The 23,132-nt window shown below is 39.6% G+C and overlaps 1 protein-coding gene across 1 annotated transcript in view; it reads left to right on the top strand.

The window, feature by feature from the left end:
• Positions 1-23,132, top strand: part of ABTB2 (ankyrin repeat and BTB domain containing 2) — a 147,466-nt gene that overhangs the window by 118,101 nt on the left and 6,233 nt on the right. The window contains exons 4-14 of the mRNA XM_063438123.1: positions 2,356-2,508; positions 2,776-2,941; positions 3,694-3,783; positions 4,398-4,499; positions 8,107-8,203; positions 8,758-8,893; positions 9,637-9,863; positions 11,754-11,932; positions 12,693-12,798; positions 13,076-13,178; positions 13,432-13,522. Coding sequence (XP_063294193.1) covers positions 2,356-2,508; positions 2,776-2,941; positions 3,694-3,783; positions 4,398-4,499; positions 8,107-8,203; positions 8,758-8,893; positions 9,637-9,863; positions 11,754-11,932; positions 12,693-12,798; positions 13,076-13,178; positions 13,432-13,522 — 1,450 coding nt within the window. The remainder of the gene's footprint in view (positions 1-2,355; positions 2,509-2,775; positions 2,942-3,693; positions 3,784-4,397; positions 4,500-8,106; positions 8,204-8,757; positions 8,894-9,636; positions 9,864-11,753; positions 11,933-12,692; positions 12,799-13,075; positions 13,179-13,431; positions 13,523-23,132) is intronic.

The raw sequence follows: 23,132 nt of genomic DNA on the forward strand, positions 1-23,132 counted from the left end.
ACTGGTGGAGGGGGCCTACTCTCGTAACCTACCAAGGGCAACATGAGATTTAATCTTCAATTTGTGTAACATATTTAGCATGTGCCAGTTATAATTGTTTATCAGTTCTTACTCTGATAACTTTTATTTTATCTTGAAAACATTCTATGGATTTGCTTGGTTTTGTTAGCTGGTGTGAGGTTCCTCTGCCTGACCTCGCTGCCAAGTACATAATCTTCTCCAATCTTCTTTACCTGGGTCAAGACAATCAATAAACGTTAGTTGAAGTGCAAAACTTTCCAGATGACAAATTTTATATTTTATGGTAATGAGGGCGATCTTTCAGAACCTGGAGATTTTCAAAGTCGACCTTTTACGAACAGACCCCCTGGAGATGTAACTGAACCGTTCCCGAATTAACTGGCATGCTTTGATCCTTGGGAGCAACAAGGAGCGCTCTAGATATCCCATCAAACTTTCCAAATGTTCTATACGTATATTTTAAGTCGTAGAGTCATATATTGGGTTACACTATTAAACTGAAGTCAGGCATAGACCACCTATGGCTTTCAGGCGGCGTCTAGGTAGAGGTGACCTCTCTTATGATAAAGTAGTTTATAAGCTGTAGCTGCACAGGAGAGATATGGAGTCTCTGTGAACCAGTTTATGATATGACATAAAACAGGCTTGACATTCTCTGCAGTGAGCGAGACATTCTATCCTGTGCATCAAGCAGACCCCCTGAGATTATATTTGGGGCAGAGGCCCAGTTCCAGCAGCGGGGTACAAACAGTTTGTTGCTGAATATAGTTAGACAGAATTAAAGGGGCATAATTAAATAAAGTTAAAGAAATTTAATATATTTTTCCCCCCTTCAATATTTATTCCGAATACACATAAGGTGCAGTATGACAATGTGCAGATACAGCAATCAAGGTAAAACGGTTAAAGTAATGCCGATGCACTTAAAGGACCACTCTAGGCACCCAGACCACTTCAGCTTAATGAGCTGGTCTGGGTGCCAGGTCCTTCTAGGGTTAACCCATTTTTTCATAAACATAGCAGTTTCAGAGAAACTGCTATGTTTATGAATGGGTTAAGCCTTCCCCCTATGTCCTCTAGTGGCTGTCTCATTGACAGCCGCTAGAGGCGCTTGCGTGCTTCTCACTGTGATTTTCACAGTGAGAGCACGCCAGCGTCCATAGGAAAGCATTGTGAATGCTTTCCTATGTGACCGGCTGAATGCGCGCGCAGCTCTTGCCGCGCGTGCGCATTCAGCCGACGGGGAGGAGAAGTGGAGGATCGGAGGAGGAGAGCAGGAGGAGATCTCTCCGCCCAGCGCTGGAAAAAGGTAAGTTTTTACCCCTTTCCCCTTTCCAGAGCCGGGCGGGAGGGGGTCCCTGAGGGTGGGGGCACCCTCAGGGCACTCTAGTGCCAGGAAAACGAGTATGCTTTCCTGGCACTAGAGTGGTCCTTTAATATAGTGGGAGTATCTTAAAGTTTTTTTTTAAATATTTTTATTTATACTTTTAGAGTTTAGTAAACCGTAATCGATCAATTGGCTAATAGATCCAGCCCACTGACACCCTCTAGAACAGGGGTGGACAACCATCAGCACTCCAGATGGCGTGGACTATATCTCCCATGATGCTTTGCTAGCAATATGGCTGTAACCACATTATGGGAGATGTAGTCCACAAGATCTATCCTGCCAAAAGTTGTCTACACCTGCTCTAGAACACAGTGTGTCAAAGCTTAGTCTTGTAGTCTAGCTGTTTTAGACGTAGAACCCCTTTAACAGTTGGAGGGCCAATATTTGACACCCCTGCTCTAGAAGCAGTCAAAACCAGGGAGGAATAATAACCATTCTATTAAAGAGGAATTGTCATTTCAGAGGTAACGTGACAGTCTAAAAACGAACAACTTTAGCTCTAACTAAAAGGTAAAAAAAATAATTAATCCAATACGAGGCTGGCACACCCTGGCATACAATGGAAATTCCAAATGCCCCATAATTCTCTGCACACTTCCTGTGACCCTCAAGAGCAACAGAGATAAGTGTGGTTTCAATGTCCCACCACTGCGCCCCTCAGCCTGGTCAATACTTCAGTATTCATTACTGAGTGCTGTAACGAGGATCTATCTCCAACTCAAAGGTGAATTCTTCTTCAATTTTTAGTTTCTAAATACAAATTTGTAGGAGCTTTCACACTTGTGTACAGAGCCTTAAGAGAGTTTAAGATTGTTAGTACATGTTTAGATTCCCTGGTTCGCATAATAAATTGTTTAGTATTTTGTTATCCTTTTGTTGTTTTGGTTATTATTTTATTATTGTTATTAACTGGATCGGAAAAACTGGTATTCCCTTCTTTAAAGGCCTTTCATCCTGTTACCTCCTCTTATGGAGTGGATGCGCGTTGCCATAACTTACGCAGAGCACCGGCGTAGTCTGACAGTGGACAGTGATGACATCAGGCAGACCGCGAGGTTGCTCCTTCCAGGATTGGACTGTGAACCACGGCAGCTCAAGTAGGTCACACGAGAGTAAAAGAAAAATAAGTAGAATCGTTTTCAGGGCTGGGATACAGTGATTGTAGGACCATAAATAATTGGTATGTTATCAAACCTGATATTGGTGATATAACAATTTTAAATCGAGTGTTATTTCTGTAATATTTATCCAAAAGCGACATTTTGTTTCTGGTGTCTTTTAGATGTTTTTCCCTACTGCACTATTCTTAATTTCTTCTCTTTCATTTCCATTTGTCCTGACATTTCCTTCCCTACAAACCCTAGGCCCGAGTGTTGCTTCAGTTCCCTGAGACGCCTGGACGCTGGGGCAGCCACGGAGAGATTCCAACAAGACTTGGGCTTCCGCATGTTGAACTGCGGCCGAACTGACCTCATTCCCCAGGCTGTGCGAGTCTTGGGGCCTGATGGGGTCAATACTATGGATGAGCAGGTAGAATACAAACTTCATTCAAGAATTAAACCATTTTTATAGTTTTGGACTACACCTTCCAGCATTATGGGTGTAACAGCATTATGGGGGATGTAGTCCACAACATCTGGAGTGCCGAAGGTTGCCTACCCCTGTTTTAGGCAAACAATATCCCTTAACATGCAATTGCGGGCAGCTCCATTTTCAAAAAGGCTGTAGAAAAAAAATATATAAATTGTGATATTTTTATGATAAAATGTGAAATCCAAAAGCCACATGGTTATTTTTTTCCCATCGTATGAGATAAATATAGTCACAATCAGTAGTACATGAAAGTATACTCTAGGTGGGCCAATCACCACCCTTCACTATTCTTACTGTGCAAAACCTCCATTTATACCTAGAAATAGATATTTCACGATATAGGCATAAACCGACAACAAAATAAGAATTGCTTCAAATATAAAGAAAAAAAAAATATGTATTGTCTTATTTAAAAGACTTTTGAATTACTGCATTTTATCCCATGGTTTTGAGTACTTTGAGTTTCTTCTATTTAGAGATTTAGAGCGCCAACAGATTCTGTAGCGCACTACAATATTACAGGATTACAGACGCTTAACAGACATAACGTAGCTACATACTGGTACAGAAGGGTGGGGTTGGGTTTATTTGACTTGGGATAAAGGTTTTGCATTAAAGTTCATATTGAGCGTGAACCCATGTGTCGTAATGGCGGTGTTTAATGGGGAATCTGTTTAATTTCGTTACAGGGTCTGAGCCCCCTCATGTACGCCTGTGCCGCAGGGGATGAAGCCATGGTGCAGATGCTGATTGAAGCCGGAGCAAACTTGGATTTGGCTGTAAGTTACCGCCTGTGGCGGGGTGCAAATAAAGAGGTGGTGGGGGGACATGTGAAAAAGTTCAACCTCAGCAAACAACCCAAGTGTTGCTGATACGTATTGATAACATAGTCGTGGCGGAGAGAGGGTTAAATCTCACAGCATTGACAGCAAGCTCAGGGCAGGAGGAAGGCAGTCCAACTGTCAGCACAGGGTGACATATTAACCCGTCCAACACGTTCACACCTTCCATTGCTTTCCACTCGTTTTCTGGGGGAATTATTACATCTCTTGTTTGTGTGTTTGTGTGTTTCTTCGTGTTTAACAGACCCAGAGATTAGAGTTCTACACACACATAACAAGTCTTTATGTTATCGCACTGCGTTGAACAAAAATGCACTCAAGAACATCCACGGTAAAATAAAAGAAATGACTGAAAATGCACCCAAATATCGCTCACGCTGGGGTAACTAAATATCATGTGATACTCAAACAGTTTACATTTAAACACAACCCATCAACTACAAATAAGACACAATTTAAAATGATAAAGTTGTAATATATAAGCTGTTTTGGTCACTGCTTTTCCAGTGATTCCTTTTATTGTAAATAATATATTGATAATGACCTTTCAGGTCCCCAGCAGTTCTCCCAGACACCCATCTGTCCACCCTGACACGCGGCACTGGTCGGCACTGACATTTGCTGTGCTGCATGAGCATATCTCCGTAGTACAGGTGAGTACCGGACAAGCACCCAACTCTCCAACCCCATCTGCCAACATTGATAAACTCTAAAACTATGTAACACACCCAGATCGGTTATATAATCTGATCCATCCATTTCCTGAATAGCAAACTTAGATTCCCTTTCTATCTACATGTATACTTTGTCTGCAGAGAATCTTGCAGTGTGCTGTATATTAGAATCTTGCAGTGTGGCGCAGTGTGCTGTATAATAGAATCTTGCAGTGTGGTGCAGTGTGCTGTATAATGGAATCTTGCAGTGTGGTGCAGTGTGCTGTATAATAGAATCTTGCAGTGTGGCGCAGTGTGCTGTATAATAGAATCTTGCAGTGTGGCGCACTGTGCAGTATAATGTAATCTTGCAGTGTGGCGCAGTGTGCAGTATAATGTAAACTTGCAGTGTGGCGCAGTGTGCTGTATAATAGAATCTTGCAGTGTGGTGCAGTGTGCTGTATAATGTAATCTTGCAGTGTGGCGCAGTGTGCTGTATAATATCTTGCAGTGTGGCGCAGTGTGCTGTATAATGGAATCTTGCAGTGTGGCGCAGTGTGCTGTATAATAGAATCTTGCAGTGTGATGTTTAATGGATTCTTGCAGTGTGGCGCAGTGTGCTGTATAATGGAATCTTGCAGTGTGCAGTATAATGTAATCTTGCAGTGTGGCGCAGTGTGCTGTATAATAGAATCTTGCAGTGTGGCGCAGTGTGCTGTATATTAGAATCTTGCAGTGTGGCGCAGTGTGCTGTATATTAGAATCTTGCAGTGTGGCGCAGTGTGCTGTATAATGTAATCTTGCAGTGTGGCGCAGTGTGCTGTATAATAGAATCTTGCAGTGTGGCGCAGTGTGCTGTATAATATCTTGCAGTGTGGCGCAGTGTGCTGTATATTGGAATCTTGCAGTGTGGCGCAGTGTGCTGTATAATAGAATCTTGCAGTGTGATGTATAATGGATTCTTGCAGTGTGGCGCAGTGTGGCGCAGTGTGCTGTATAATAGAATCTTGCAGTGTGATGTATAATGGAATCTTGCAGTGTGGCGCAGTGTGCTGTATAATGTAATCTTGCAGTGTGGCGCAGAGTGCTGTATAATATCTTGCAGTGTGGCGCAGTGTGCTGTATAATGTAATCTTGCAGTGTGGCGCAGTGTGCTGTATAATAGAATCTTGCAGTGTGGCGCAGTGTGCTGTATAATAAAATCTTGCAGTGTGCTGTATAATGGAATCTTGCAGTGTGGCGCAGTGTGCTGTATAATAGAATCTTGCAGTGTGGCGCAGTGTGATGTATAATGGATTCTTGCAGTGTGGCGCAGTGAGCTGTATAATGGAAGGTTGCAGTGTTGCGCAGTGTGCTGTATAATAAAATCTTGCAGTGTGCTGTATAATGGAATCTTGCAGTGTGGCTTAGGGTGCTGTATAATAGAATCTTGCAGTGTGATGTATGATGGAATCTTGCAGTGTGCTGTATAATAAAATCTTGCAGTGTGGCGCAGTGTGCTGTATAATGGAATCTTGCAGTGTGGCGCAGTGTGCTGTATAATAGAATCTTGCAGTGTGATGTATAATGGAATCTTGCAGTGTGGCTCAGTGTGCTGTATAATAAAATCTTGCAGTGTGGCGCAGTGTGCTGTATAATGGAATCTTGCAGTGTGGCGCAGTGTGCTGTATAATAGAATCTTGCAGTGTGGCGCAGTGTGATGTATAATGGATTCTTGCAGTGTTGCGCAGTGTGCTGTATAATGGAAGCTTGCAGTGTGGCGCAGTGTGCTGTATAATAAAATCTTGCAGTGTGGCGCAGTGTGCTGTATAATGGAATATTGCAGTGTGGCTTAGGGTGCTGTATAATAGAATCTTGCAGTGTGATGTATGATGGAATCTTGCAGTGTGGCTCAGTGTGCTGTATAATAAAATCTTGCAGTGTGGCGCAGTGTGCTGTATAATGGAATCTTGCAGTGTGGCGCAGTGTGCTGTATAATAGAATCTTGCAGTGTGATGTATAATGGATTCTTGCAGTGTGGCGCAGTGTGCTGTATAATAAAATCTTGCAGTGTGGCGCAGTGTGCTGTATAATAAAATCTTGCAGTGTGGCGCAGTGTGCTGTATAATGGAATCTTGCAGTGTGGCGCAGTGTGCTGTATAATAGAATCTTGCAGTGTGATGTATAATGGATTCTTGCAGTGTGGCTCAGTGTGCTGTATAATAAAATCTTGCAGTGTGGCGCAGTGTGCTGTATAATGGAATCTTGCAGTGTGGCGCAATGTGCAGTTCATTGGAATTTTGCAATGTGGTGCAGTTTGAGTCTTGCAGCATACTGCAGTGTGCAGGTTGCGTGTTGCCATGTGGTACAGTGCACAGTTTATTGGAATCTTGCAGTGTGGTACAGTGTGCAGTTTATTGGAATCTTGCAGTGTGGTACAGTGTGCAGTTTATTGGAATCTTGCAGTGTGGAACAGCGTGCAGTTTGCATCTTGCAGTGTGGTACAGTGTGAAGTTTATTGGAATCTTGCAGTGTGGTACAGCGTGCAGTTTGCATCTTGCAGTGTGGTACAGTGTGCAGTTTGCATCTTGCAGTGTGGTACAGCGTGCAGTTTGCATCTTGCAGTGTGGTACAGTGTGAAGTTTATTGGAATCTTGCAGTGTGGTACAGCGTGCAGTTTGCATCTTGCAGTGTGGTACAGTGTGCAGTTTGCATCTTGCAGTGTGGTACAGTGTGCAGTTTGCATCTTGCAGTGTGGTACAGTGTGCAGTTTGCATCTTGCAGTGTGGTACAGTGTGCAGTTTATTGGAATCTTGCAGTGTGGTACAGTGTGCAGTTTGCATCTTGCAGTGTGGTACAGTGTGCAGTTTATTGGAATCTTGCAGTGTGGTACAGTGTGCAGTTTGCATCTTGCAGTGTGGTACAGTGTGCAGTTTGCATCTTGCAGTGTGGTACAGTGTGCAGTTTATTGGAATCTTGCAGTGTGGTACAGTGTGCAGTTTGCATCTTGCAGTGTGGTACAGTGTGCAGTTTATTGGAATCTTGCAGTGTGGTACAGTGTGCAGTTTGCATCTTGCAGTGTGGTACAGTGTGCAGTTTGCATCTTGCAGTGTGGTACAGTGTGCAGTTTATTGGAATCTTGCAGTGTGGTACAGTGTGCAGTTTGCATCTTGCAGTGTGGTACAGTGTGCAGTTTGCATCTTGCAGTGTGGTACAGTGTGCAGTTTGCATCTTGCAGTGTGGTACAGTGGGCAGTTTATTGGAATCTTGCAGTGTGGTACAGTGTGCAGTTTGCATCTTGCAGTGTGGTACAGTGTGCAGTTTATTGGAATCTTGCAGTGTGGTACAGTGTGCAGTTTGCATCTTGCAGTGTGGTACAGTGTGCAGTTTGCATCTTGCAGTGTGGCGCAATGTAGTCTCTGGACTCTGCAGTATTGCAGAAGGCTTAGATCTCATGTAGTACTACATACGGTTGTACCCACTGCAATATTTGTCCCGTTATGCAGTGTAATATATGCAGTCAGATGTGTACTGGATGTTCCATGGCCAGTGTTGTACATCTTTTATTCTGGATAACATTCTTCACTCCCACAGTACTCACATTCTGGTCCTCTCTCTCTCTCGGCAGTTGCTGCTGGATGCCGGGGTGTACGTAGAAGGATCCGCTGTGGGCAGCAGTGAGGACAATTATGCAGAAACACCTCTTCAGCTGGCGTCCGCTGCAGGTACCTCATCTCAAAACACGTGTTCCCTCTAAGTACTATTTGGTTAATGTTCACCCACTGAAACGGTTTAAAATCGCTCCTTATAACAACCATTTTCTGCATCTTTCATTGGTTACGTTTTTTGCAAGAAAGATCACTTAACCGTTTCAGTGCTGCACAGTTCACATAAAAATGCTTAGAGGGTACGTTGATCAAGATCCCTTTTCCAAACCCTCGTAATACACCCCCTTCATCCAGCGTCTTCCCCCCTATTTCCACGTCTGCACTATTCATTACTAATTTATACCCACCATCCTTCACACACGCTCTATAATACTGTCTATTCTGTAGCTGATATACTTGCCCCTTATTCGCAGTCCCGTGAATTAGCCATCAAAAGTCCCTTCAACATATCCTGTCATATCCTTATAAATAATCTCTCCTTAGCCGCTGTCTCTCCAATAACATCTAATCTTAATCTTCTGTACCAATTGTGCATTTTGGGATCTTTCTATAGGTACATTCATCTTGCATCAAATTTACCCTGAATTCTGTTATTCTCTGTGTCTCACTAGGTAACTACGAGCTGGTCAGCCTGCTTCTTGACCGGGGAGCTGACCCTCTACTGAACATGCTGGAAGCTGGCGGAGTTTCTTCCTCTTTACATGAAGAGATGAACTGCTACAGTCACGCAGCTGCCCACGGTCACAGGTATAAAATAAACTAGTATTTTACGTTAAAAGAAATCTTACTGCTGATCTTATGTTGATTATTTTCCCGTGCAAGGAATTGGTTGGATGAAACCATCGGAGCTTCATATTGCATTCCTGAGATTGTACTGATTAGTGACTATAGAAAGGGGTGGATGCAGGCGGTTGGGCTTATATAGGCCTAAAAGTTGCCCAATTCTTGTTAATTCTCTCAAACTGCCATGTTTACTGAATAACCCCAGTAGTGTTTGACAAGAAAATGCAGAACACGTTGGAGCTACATAAATGCTCGTAATAATCATCTGGAACTTATAGCTGTAATTTTAATCACTGGCTACCGTTTTGGATTTACTAAAAAAAATACTTTGTAACACTCATATTGCAGCAACAGCGCCACCTAGTGGTTAATAACTGTAGCTAATTGGTGTGTAAGATACATCAGGGAATACTGGTTCATATTAAAAGACTATCTGGGTGATTCTCTAAAGTAAGAATTCAAAGTAATTAGGCCAAAGTAGCCTAACTTAAAGCATAGCTGACAGAGAAAATGTCCAGTACGGCTATTTTGGCCTTAATTTTGAAATAACCCAGGCTGAAATTAGTGTTTTCTAAGTCTCGCTTCAGCGCTGAGGTATATGTTGGTGCTATATAAATAAATAAAATGCAAGTTTTATTGCTTTTCTGGGAGGTTGTGCTCAGTTCTTTGGATGATAATCTGTTTAGTTTCTGTCCCCTCTCACACAGGAACATTGTGCGCAGGTTGCTGACGCAGCCCCAGCTGTGCACGGGAGATGTACTGTCGCTGGAGGAGATATTGGCAGAAGGGGTAGATAGCGATACATCGAGCAATGGTAGCTACGAACAGGAGTCCGAACTGCTCTGCAAAACCAGGCTGAAAGCTCTGCAGGAGGCCATGTATTACAGTGCGGAGCACGGATACATGGACATTACCATGGAGATCAGAAGCCTTGGTAAGAATGACGTATAGGAAACTGGACCCAACAGAACAGTCAGCACAGCTGGACTGAGGATCCCATTAGGGACCTGCCTTAACCTCAGTCTGCATGACCGTGTCATCGTGTGTGTACGTGTGTCTGTATGACTGTGTCAGTTTTTGTGTATTTATATATATGTGTGTGTGTGTGTATGTGTTTCTTTATAGCTATGTGTCTGTGTTACTTTGTATGCGTCTGTGTACGTGTGTGTGTATGTGTGTTTGTTTGTATTACTCTGTGAGGGATATTTAATTGTTCTGAAAATTAAAATCTCTTGTCATTAAAAATGGCATCTAAGAAAAGATAGTGTGCAAAAGAAGCAACAGATAAGAAAATCCCTTTACTCCATTAAGATTTGTTTTTTAATTACAAACACACAATCACATTCTGCTTTCTCACACAGTCCCCATACACAATCACACTCAGCCAACCACACATACATCCTGCGTACATCACATGCTAAGAAGATAAGCTAGTGGCCAAAGGCAACCAGCCTGAGAGTGTGTCTGGGGAATCCTAAAAGGAGGTAACCCTTACATACGTATAAAAAGAAAAAGAGGGAGAAAAGGAAAATCCAAAGGGTAATGGAGTGACTCCACACCCTTATATAGGATAAACCTATCGAGGAGACCCCGTCCTAGTTGTAATGCTAAAACTTAACTTTTAATGATAATAGCATAAAACAATGTAAACACAAAAAATGAAAAAAATATATATGAAACAGAAAATGGAAAATAGGAGTGCTACCACAAAAAAATATAAATGTGTGGATATCGACAGTGAAAATACTAAAGAAAAAACATATATAAATAGTCCACTATAACCACATATATATATATATATATATATATATATATATATATATATATATATATATATATATATATATATATATATATATATATATATATATATATATATATACAGAGATCAAAGCGTCACAAATAGTGACTAGTTGTGGAGGGGAAAGAGGAAACAGCCTGGGTAATCCTCTGAGACACTGAAAACAGACCCTAGGCTGTAAGCCTAGAGGTAACAGAGTAGCTAGTGCAAATGGCAACAAAGTTGCACTAGTGACAGTTGCACATATAAAAAAGTATAACTGTAAGAACCCAAAACTGCTAGATAACTTGCCCAGAATCCTGAAAGCAGATCCTTAGGTTAAAAGCCTGGAGGTAACCGAGTATCTGGTGCAACGGGCAGCAAAGTTGCACTAATAACTAGATGCACATAAAGCAAAATACCTCTGTAAGCACCAAAACTTGGCTAAAGCACTCGCCCAGGTTTCTAAATGAAACAAAAAAATCCCCTCCTTAATCAACCACCAGAGTCCCAGAGCTAAAGAAGACAGCTAGACTAACTAAGATCTCTAAGTGTGGAGCAGCACCTAACTAGGCTTCCTAACGCGCGTTTCAGCGCTTGATTGCGCCTTCGTCAGAGGTACATCACATGCTCCAACCCCCACAGCCAAACAAACACGTCTCATATTCGATAGTAACCATTAGGCTGAGGGGACTCAGAAAGTTTTTTTTGCTGGGAGAGATTTAGGAACACGAGGGCTTGTTTGCAAACTGGGTGCAGCACAGAGCACCCAAAGCTGGAATCCATAGCTGGTTGTTGCAACACAAAATCTGTGCAATAGAAATTAGAAAAGCACGTTTGCTCCAGCATGATCGGAAAGTCATGATCTGAAAAATGGTCTTGAGTTCTAAAAATGGGGCAGTCGCCATGGAAACAGCAGATACATGCTATTGGTAACTCCTCCCTTTTTACCAACTTTGCACCACTTTTTAGCACAGGGCACTTTGATAAATCTCATGCCATTTTGTGTATTGATGTCTACATGATTTCCTTTCTGTGTTTCAGGGGTCCCGTGGAAGCTCCACGTTTGGCTTGAAACGCTTCGGACGTCGTTTAACCACTCGCACCATTCGGTGATGGAAAACTTGCTGCAGGAATTCTGTATTATCAGAGAGGAGGATTATAACGACGAACTCCTTAACGAAGGCTTGCCGCTTCTGTTTAACATCTTCAAGGCTAGTAAAGTGAGAATATATGGAGGCTTTTATCTGTTCTATGCACAATAAGTGTTTCTTATCCACATTGAACGCCAATGGGAGCTATTCACTAAATTGGGAATGTTTGTTGACCTACAAATGTTTTGGCTGAAACGGCTGGACTAGCTGGATATTGGAATACTTTCAAATTGTCTGTTTTGTTATAAAATGTGCCGTTCTTTTATGAATTCTCCACAGTTCGTCATTAAAGGGACACTCCAGGCACCCAGACCATTTCTGCCCATTGGAGTGGTCTGGGTGCCAACTGGGTGCTGTCTAATAGACAGCCACTAGAGGGCACTTCCGGGATTCTAGCACAGGTTTTCAGGACCTCCAGCGTCGCTAAAATCCCCATAGGAAAGCATTGAAAAGTATTTTTCAATGCTTTCCTATGGATAGGTCTAATGCGCGTGCACAGCATTGCCGCGCATGCGCATTAGGTCTCCCCCACCGGCGGGCATGACCGCCGGATAACGTGGTGACGGGGAGGAGCGTGGGCAGACCCAGTAGCCTCAGGTAAGTCACTGAAGGGGTTTTGACCCCTTCAGCAACTGGGGATGGGAGGTGGGAGGGAGAGGGGACCTGCAGTGCCAGGAAAACGATTTGTCTTCCTGGCACTGGAGAGTCCCTTTAATGAACATACACAGGATTATTAAACGAAAGAGAGAATTCAAAGTAAATTTGAAAATTAAGGCAAAAATAATTAAACTAGTTACATTGATATCATTGATATCTGTTCGTTTTGCAGAGTGAAACACTGACACAAGAAGTGGCTGCCATATTTGCGCATTGTTACGGAGACGGCCCGATACCGAAGATTCCAGAGATACAAAAGGCACTGCCCGCACGTTTAGGTACATAGCACTTATTGCATATGATAATGATCGAGATCCGATACAATAACAAAAACGCCCCTTTGAACTTTTACGAACAGACCCTACTATCAAATTCCTGTCAACTTGACATATTAAAATGTTTCCTTCTAATCATGGGTTCCAATCCTGTGTCCTTTGTTCACTCATGTAAAAATAATAAAATTAATCGTGTTTACATATACACTAAACATCATTTAAAGGTACTAAGGGATTCCCAGTGCCCGATACTTTCTGACTGATGTCTTGTATCACACAGATCCACACTTCCTCAACAATAAAGAGATGTCCGACGTGACTTTCTTGGTAGAAGGGAAGCTGTTCTATGCACACAAGGTTCTTCTGGTCACCGCGTCTAATAGGTGAGAAATGTATAAGTCAATGTGGCGATTTTAACAGGATTCGATACTTATACTGTCCTTACGTGGGTGGCTGGGTTTGTGATTGTCTCAGAGCAGGATTCTAGAATAACAGAATGCCAATCGCACACCCTTCCACCACGCCTGCCCTGTGGGGATTTTCCAGTAATTCTCATCTGTGTCGCTGAGCACATACATTTTGATTCCCATCAAGAAATGAAACAATAGATTATTACTTCTCTTATTTCTCCCCCAGGTTTAAATCTCTGATGACAAATTCCACAGAGCACGAAGATCAGTGTCATAGGACAATTGAGATCCGAGACGTGAAGTACAACGTATTTCAGGTATGTTTCATGTGTATAAGTAAACATGTTCCTGGCGTGTTATTTAATACAAGCAGTGTAAATCTGAATATTTGGAACACCAAAAAGTCCTTTGTGAATGACACGGTTATAAAATATTTGGCTCCCGGGAGAGGCGGTGGTTGGTTATTAGGTGTTATTGCAAACTTTTCAAAAACCCTGAAGCAACCCTTGTTGGGTGAACGAAACCTATGAACTTGATGGGACCTTTGGGAGATGGGCCTCTGTGCTGGTCAATATATGTTCACTGAGAGATGGTAAGTGTGAAAAACTCACTGTAGCCAACTCCATTCCAAATTCATCTTCAGAGCCCATTTTCACTGACTACACATTTTCTTCAAGGTGCGATACAATGCCTTTGTATCTTCTAGCTGGTCAGTGTAGCATAACATTTCTCTTCTAGTGAGCCGGACTTGCTAGGTCTTTCTCGAGTTTATTTTTATTTTTTTTAAAGAATATATTTTTAGGAAGAGGATGACCAAATGTCACCTTTAACTTAAAATGATACAGGTTTATAAGATAAAATGTTATTCGTTATGTCTTTGGCTTGTGGATGTGTTCATTAAATATTTATGTAATTGGAAGACTATAAATCTGCAAGTATAAAGAGCTTTTGTTGTGGAGTGTAAATCACTTATTTGGGTGTGCAACCACGAGCATGTACATTATCCAGTTGGTAGGTCTGTGTTTTGATGGACAATAGTATGTAACATGTATAGGGAGTGTGTAAGATATCAGCAGCTTTTTCAAAAAAAATGAAAACCAAAAGGGTCTGTTTTTATTAGTCAATTAAATTCCGTCTTGCAAAATATAATTTCTGCATTTGCAGGGCAACACTTTTCATGTACTTCCCATCAATACATAAACCCTGTGACCATAAAGGATTGTTGATCTGGAACCCTATGTTCTCTAGAATTATGTTGTAATATCTTCCTGTGTGTTTATTTAGTTGAATAAGTCTTTTATATATATATATGTATATATAGTCTTGGGCCAAATGCTCGCCACAATAATATATGTCTATATTATTGAAAAGTATTAATACGCAATCTGACGTTCTTTATAAAAAATAAGTATTTATTCTACTTCAATAGCAAATCATAATATACTTAACAGATGGTATGTCTTAATGGTTACAGAGTCGTCTTTGTATCAGCAATTCAGGACATCGGATCGTAGCAGGAAAGGCAAGAGAACGTGGTCCTTTGTCCTCTGCCCTTTATAGCCCAAATTACGTCATAACCTGTAGTTTAGAATAGCCATATAAGGAAATTCCCCATATAAAGACCACCCCAAATCTCTTATACAGCAAATTCCAGAGACCTCATGGTACAGAATAGGAAACACCATCTGTTCTGTTTAACCCATTATACAGCCACACCTTAATATGTATTTGAATAGGAATATACAGAATATGCAATATTCTACATTTCCCTCTGTTTATGGTTTATTTATAAACCATAACAAAATGTTATTTACCTGTCCATTCATACATCATTCGTATCACATTTCATATCACATTCATTGGGTATAAGAAGAGATGTGTTCATAGCTACCCAGTATCTGAGATTCCTTGGAAGTATTGTGTATTACCCTGTTTACAGTTTTCTTTAGTGTATCCTCCTTCTGTTTAACCTTTTCATTTACGAGTATATACATTTTTCTAATTCTACATTGCATAATTACTTGTAAAACAATACATATTATAGATACACATATAACAATAATAAATGGATGAAATAAAATATTTACAATTGCTGATCCTACAGATGATTTAGCAAGTGTGTTTGTACTTTTAATTATGTCTTTCCACCAAGAGGAACTAGAAACAATTGACCATTCATGTTCGATCACCTTTAATTTACCCTGTTCATGTTCAAATTGAATTTCTGTTTCTTTCAACTGTTTTTGTAACGAATATAATAATATCTTGTCTTTCCTAATCTCATCTGCCCATTTTCTCCATGGAAACTCATTTGTTTGTGAAACATTTAATTGAATAGGCATGATATCTATGTCTTGTATAGGACTCTTCGATATGTTAACTTGAGTTCCTTGTATATGTATTATCAGTGGACCCCCATTGATACAATATAAACCTTTCTGTAATGTTTCTGAATGTGTACATTCTGAAAATGTAGCTCTTACTAACTCATTATTTGACATAACCTGTACACATACTTTGTCTTTTTCTATGGGAGTTACAATTTCATGAGGATTTTTAACTGTTTTAATTTTACCGGAACATGAACTTTGGTTATGAAAACATGAATGATAAATGGTTTCAACTTGGTTATTTAAACATATTATTTTGGATGCAAAATGTAGACAACTAGAAAGATCTACCTGTTCAAGTTCAGTAATGTCATTGTAAGATACAAAATCAGGATATTGTAATTTATAAAATAATAATTGTGTGTTACTAATAGGAATTCCTAATACCGACATTGAAAATAGTGTTTTTTCAATACCAGAAATTGGTATTAAAGAAGAACTTATACATATATCATTGTTGCATCCCAACCATTTGTTAACCCATAAATCTGTATGATTTTTTGCGAATGCAAACTGCTCAGGTAAACTACGTTTGAGTTCTATAGGAGTAACACCACCTTGTAATGCTTGTGCCATCACCTTAAAATCTGTAGAATATTCAACTTGTATCTCTAAACAAGCTTTGGCTACCTGGGATGACTCTGCATTTCTCATTAATGCCAAAGTAGCTTCCTGTAAATGTTGAACAGAGGGTGCAATAACAGAGGCTGTGTTCATAACCATACTTTTCAATATTTGATTTAAACCTCTTTGAATATGCAATCCTTTTCCCCCTATTAACCCTACAGTTCCCAAATCTTTCTTTAATGTTTGAATATCCATAGAATTGGTGATACTTCCTATAGTACCAAATCCAGCCATAATACCTTCTACAATATCTCTTTTTTTCCTGTTTGATACTTTACTTCCTCCAAACCAATGTTCTAAGCCTCGTTCCATATTTAATAAATGTTCCTTACATTGTGGAAATTTAGTTGAAATTTTCCACTGAGAAACATTAAAATGCCAAACTATTGTTGCAAATTTCCCATCTAATAACAAAGGCTTTGATTGAAAATGATTCAATTGAAAGGGACTTGATAACTTAAAAACCTTATTTTTGCATTCTACCATTCTGGGAGAGAATACATTTACCTTAACATCACCACATCTCTCGTGATGATTTCTTAACATTATACAACATTGATAGTTTCCACTATCACTGTAGGTAGGATTGTCTAAATAGAAAACAAACATTTCTTTCGACCAATCCACCTTTCCTAGTACACCTCTGTGAATAACATTTGGCGTTGTATGTGACATACTACCCAAAAACATTCCTTCCCTTTTCCATGTCATTACAGACTCAGGGGGTAAACTTATATGTGTACTACATGTTAATCTAAGTCTTTCCTTTCCTTCCTGGATATCTACAAGACTAGGCTTCATTATAATATCCCGCATAACATAATCAGTTACCAGAAACATCATGTTAACTCTTACTGTCAACGATTCCCTAGATGCTCGTATTTCCCATATCCAAGGTATACCTGGAGTATTGTTTTTTAAGAGGAATTCTGGCTCTAAATGTATAAGCCAATATTGTATTGTATAAAGTACCTCACCACCTCGTCCTCGTGTTGTTACTGAAGTTTGCGCAACATTCACATACATGTCACCTGACCAATTTACCATTTCCTCTCCATTAACTACAATCATGATATATGCATTTTGTAATATGTTAAGTTCCCATGATCCCGTTTTTACATTGTCTTGTACAAATGAACCTTTAGTCCAACTAAATAAATCATTAGGACCTATTGTAATGTTTAAATTAATAACACTATCTCCTGTGAAATTAATTCGCACATTGCATACTTGTAGATAGCCATCTTTTGTCCCGAAACAAACATGGCCTTTCAATACTTGTTCATTGTCTCTCTTTTTTCTAATATTTCCCAATAAGTCATTCTTTAATTCCTGATTGAAAGTCGTTTTGTTCATCTTAAAAATAACTATTACAAGAACTGTGGTCATCAATGTTAGCAGGATGCTGACGAACAACTTCTTTCTGCTACACGGTTGTCTTTGCGAACACATCGTCTGTCACCGGCCAACTTTCGTCTGTAGGTCTGCTTACAAATTATCTAAAATAGACCAAGAAAAACAAAGCAGTATCAATATATTATCAGATTATGTTGTAGGTTTATACAATTTGCACTGATCTGCATGAACCCAAAAACAATTTTGCCTCCGTTTATTCCGTGAACCATCAAGAGGTCTTTGCACTTGTACCATTGTTTGTCCCATTGTATCTGTTATGTTATAAGGACCTTCCCAGTTTGCCTCCCAAGGTCCAGTTTTCCTAAAAGTTTTTATCATGACCATACCCCCCTTTAAAAACTTTGAAAAATCAGGAGGTGCCATTTTGCACATACGAGTAGCTGCATGTGGAAGAATTTGCTCCAAATTTTCCTGCATCATTTGCAACCATTTATTTTTAGCAATTGCATCTTTCTGTGGGGTAGACAAATATGGTTCATTAGGAAAATTCAACTGCATTTTCCTACCTGTCATCAATTCAAATGGAGTGTATTGTGTAGTTGAAGAAATAGTGCCTCTAATACCCATAAGTACAGCAGGAAGTGCCTGTACCCATGTGTTGCCTTTCTCACGTAACATCTTTGAAAGTCTAGATTTCAATGTTCGATTCATACGTTCCACAATCCCAGCAGATTGTGGATGATATGGAACATGAAATCTCTGCTCTATGCCTAGAATAGCACACAGTGCTTGCATGATTTTCCCTGTGAAATGGGTACCTCTGTCTGACTCTAGAAGTCTAGGGAATCCCCATCTTGAGAAAATGTGTGTCCATAATGCTTCAGCCGTTTTTTGTGAATCATCTTTAGTCAGTGGAATTACTTCTAACCATTTAGAGAATACATCCACAACTACTAACGCATATTTTAATCCATTCTTACCTGTTGGTAATGGCCCAATGAAATCAATTTGTAAAGTTGACCAAGGACCATTTGCAGGTGCTATACGTTGTATAGGTGGTTTTTGTCCTTTAGGTCTGGGATTTATTTGTGCACATATCAAACATGATTGTACTACCTGTTGTACAGTCTTTTCCATGTTATCCCAATAAAACTTATTTCTGAGTACCTCTAATAGTTTCTGCTGTCCAATATGACCTAAACTCTCATGATTATATTGTGTAAATAACACTTTTAGATGTTCTGGCATGACCGGACACAGTTCTCCGTTTTGGTCATGACACAAAACCCCGTTCTCATGAACAAATGGAGGTTTTGGATCAACCCGAGAAGCCGCAAGGGACGAATCCTTTGCCTGTTCTTCTGCAAAAGATGGAGGCTGTGTGTTAGTCTTTCTAACCACTGCTACTGACATAGGCTCTGTCTGCAATGCATTTTCACCAGTTAAAGCTGCTCTTTTTGCTAATTTATCAGCTATTTCATTTTCTTCACTAAGTAAATCTTTACCTTTTTGATGGGCAGGAACTTTAACTATAGCATGTAAACATGGTTCTTGAGACGCAATTCCAAATATGGTCTCTAGTGTCTCTTTGTGTGCTAACACTTTATTTGAGGCATCTACGAACCCTCTTCTTTTCCATATAGCTAAATGTTCTGTTAGTGATCTAACCACATATGAACTATCACTATATATCACTAGGGGACGCCCTTCTTTTTCCTCAAGTGTTAGTACTGTTTTTAATGCTTCAAGTTCTGCTCTCTGTGCTGACAAATGACCTGGCAATTTATGCTCTACTGAATATCCTCGTTTTGGATACCATATAGCATAACCTGTATAGTACTTCCCATCTGAACAGAATCTGGACCCGTCAACAAACACAGGTTCATCAGATTCACTTGCTTCCTTTCTGAAAAGAGAGAGAAAATTCTCTTCAACTTCTGCTAAACATTCATGGGGTTTACCCTCATATTGCATTAGTTGTGGAAGTACATACTTTGCCTTATGTTCTACCTTAATTTGCTTTGGTGATAGAGCTATTAACCATTGTGAAAATCTCTGATGTGACACACCTGGAATTCCTTTTTCAAGAAGTAATTTCAAAGGTGTATGTGGTGTTTGCAGAATTATGTCTTTGAATCCCACTATGTGTTCCGTTGCCATTACCGCAAAATGTACTCCTACCAAATGTCTGGCACAAATTTCTAGCCCTCTTTCCACTGGGGAAAGAATTTTAGAAAAATATCCCACTACTCTCCATATCTCTTGTTGCAATTGTAATAGTACTGCGGAGACAGCCGTCTCTGAAGTATGTACTTGAATTGCAAAAGATGCAGTTGGATGTATTGTCGCTAAAGCAGGTGCAACCTGTAAGTCTCTTTTAAGTACCTCAAATGCATTCTGATGTTCATCTGTCCATGGTCCAAATGAAGATTCACTATTTTTCAAGAGATCATATAAAGGTTTAGCTTTTTCAGCGAACCCTTCAATGAATTCTCTGGAAAAATTCATTAATCCTAGGAACTGGCGTAAGGCCTTGTGTGAAGTCGGTACAGGAAGAGAAGAAATAGTTTTGATTCTTTCCTGCACTGGCTTCTTGTGTCCTGGACCAATGTGTACACCCAAGTATTGTACTTCTGGTTGCATCAGTGTTACTTTGCGCGTGTTCAGTTTTAAACCAGAATCCTGCAAAAGGAAAAATAATTCATTTAACAGAATCAGGTGTTCTTCCTCAGTTTCAGTCTGCAAAAGCATATCATCAACATATTGTAACAAGCATTCTGGCCTAGAAAACTTAGACAAAACTTTTGCCAATGCCTGATGAAAATATGTTGGAGAACTGTGAAAACCCTGGGGTAACACAGTAAACACATATTGCTGATTTTGAAATGTAAAAGCAAACTTATATTGACAACTATGCTTCAGTGGTACAGAGAAAAATCCATTACTTACATCTAGTACTGAGTATACTTTAGCCGTTGACGTCAATCGTGACATCATATCTGGGGTTTCTGCCACCACATGTGCAGAAGGTGGTGTGTATTTATTTAATGTTCTTAAATCAATTGTTAATCTCCAGGAATTTGATTCTTTTTTTATCACTGGCCACAGATTATGGTTGCATGGACTATTTGCTTTTCTAATTATTCCTCTCTGTTCCAAATCATTAATGACATTTGCAATAGAATCAATTGAATCTGGGGGTAATCTATACTGCCTCTGTGGGAGTGGATCAGGACCTTGAATGTCAATCAGCACATTTTTAAATCTTCCACATTCATTTTTACTTTGTGCCCATAAATCTGGATAACTCTGTACAATCTCTTTAAGTTCAAGGTTATCCCTAGTATTAGGCCATTGCCTTTCTGTAGACACTACATCTACTGGACAAACAATTCCTAACTCCCCATATTCAGTAGGATCCAATAGCACTGGTTTCCTACCGTTAGCATCTTTCCAAATAGCTTTGTTTCCCAAATCAACAATCCAACCTCTTCTTTGCATAACATCTGTGCCTATGATATTATCAACATTTTTGCAGTACCAGATATCAATTTTTGTTTTTAAACACTGAGGTATTTCTAAAGTAACATTATTTACTAATGTTGCCATAGATCCTCCACTTCTGTCAAATCCTACAATTGTACATATAGGTGCATTTGGTGATAAGGGTAGTTGTAAACTAGTTATACTTAACTGAGCACCTGTATCGATGAGAAATTCCGTGTCATAACCTTTTAAAGAGCATTTAATGTATGGTCTACCACATCCATCTAAATTTAATGGAGCCAAAAATTCAAGTGGACGTGGCCTGATTACTTTAGATTGTCATTGTGAATTTAAAATTTGGTCAGGCTGATTAGACATGTTAGAAATCACACCATGTCTGTCTCCTGTGTTTGAGGAAGCAACAATTTCTCTCACTTGCCTTATCAGAGGAGTATATGGCGAATCTCTGGAGTTTTCTATATTAGGATTATTTTGAATAAATCCATTTGATTTGCCATGATCCCTTGATTGTAAATCATGAAAATAATTCCTGCAGTTTCTCTTTATATGACCCGGCTTGTTACAATAGAAACAGACCAGACCATGTGTCGAGTTTCTTTCATAGTGTGAGTGGGGCATATTAAAACTCGGAGGGTCTCTCCTCTTTGTCTGAGTTTTAACAGCTGCAGGAGGAGAGGGAGGGGAGTACTTCCTGTAGCTGGGCTTTTCCTCTCCCCTATCTCTCCTTACTGCACAGACAGATTTTTTAACTGTTTGTTGTCTGGATTCCCGTCTTATCCTATCAATAAATGATGCTGCGTCCTCAATATTTTGACACTGGAGAGCGCATGCAATTGATATTGGATCAAGATATTTAAATTTTTTTACAAATGCATTTATCATAGATTTTGGTGTCTGATCATCAGGAATACTCATTACCAATCTGTATGCACGCTCAAATTTTAAAAGGAAACTGAAGACATCTTCATTTATATTTGGTTTTAATTTTTCTAAAACCTCAATATCCACATGCTCATTTCCTGTTGTTAATCTTATTAATTGTGTCAATCTATCTCGCTCATTCCCATGGACTATTTCACCATCTTCATCATTAGGGGTACTTATGGGTGGGGTCAGTCTACGTGCAATGTATGTTGGCAGCCAAATTTTGAATAGTCTATTTCTTTGCTCGTCGTTCAAATTATGTTTAGATAAATTAGACTCAAATATGTCTGCATTACCAAAGGCATCCATTGATGGATTATATGGGGGAATATCTTTGGTAACTTTCATCAGCTGCTCTTGAATTTTTAATTTAAGTTTTGCAGCCTTATCTAACAATTTTCTACGTTGCAAATCAGACTGGGATGATATTTCTGTGACATCAACGGTCTCGGGTATCAAATTATGATCGCTCCTTGTGATTACACACATTTGTTTATTTTCATTTCTAAGCTTACAGATCAATTCAGATTTAAGATCCAACTGTTCTCCCAAATCACAAATACTTGCCTGTAGTCTATCACAGTTAGTACATTTGATTTCTGTTACACATACAGATTTCTCTTTAATGTCTGTCTGTGTACTTTTTAAATCTTGCACCTTTACTTGCAATTTTGTAGGAGCTACTCCTGTTCTAAGAATCATTGTGTCAAAGGTTTCTACCAATTTTAAAACATTTCTAATTTTCTTTTTTGTTTTATTTAAACATAACAGTTTATTATCAATAGCTGCATTTGCTTGTTTACATTGCTCATATAAACTTGCCCACAATTGACTATCTGTATAGCATTTATTAAACACAAAATCAAGTTTACTTTTCTCTGCAATTTCTGTAACAAAATCCATTATTACTCACCAGACAATTTGATCTTTACTGCACGTCCGTCTGCTTTTAGTCTGCGCAGTTTGATTCTGGATGCTTGCCAATCTCTGCCACGTGCTTGCTTCTAGAATTCACGTTGTATCTTGTGCTGCTTTCTTTATAACACGTGCTTTTGTCTGCTGTAGAATATAATCTTGGAACAGTCTTTGTGATTTGAAAATCTTTGTCTTCTGATTAACACAC

Source organism: Pelobates fuscus, chromosome 12 (genome assembly GCF_036172605.1).
Source record: "Pelobates fuscus isolate aPelFus1 chromosome 12, aPelFus1.pri, whole genome shotgun sequence".
Taxonomy (NCBI): Eukaryota; Metazoa; Chordata; class Amphibia; order Anura; family Pelobatidae; genus Pelobates; species Pelobates fuscus.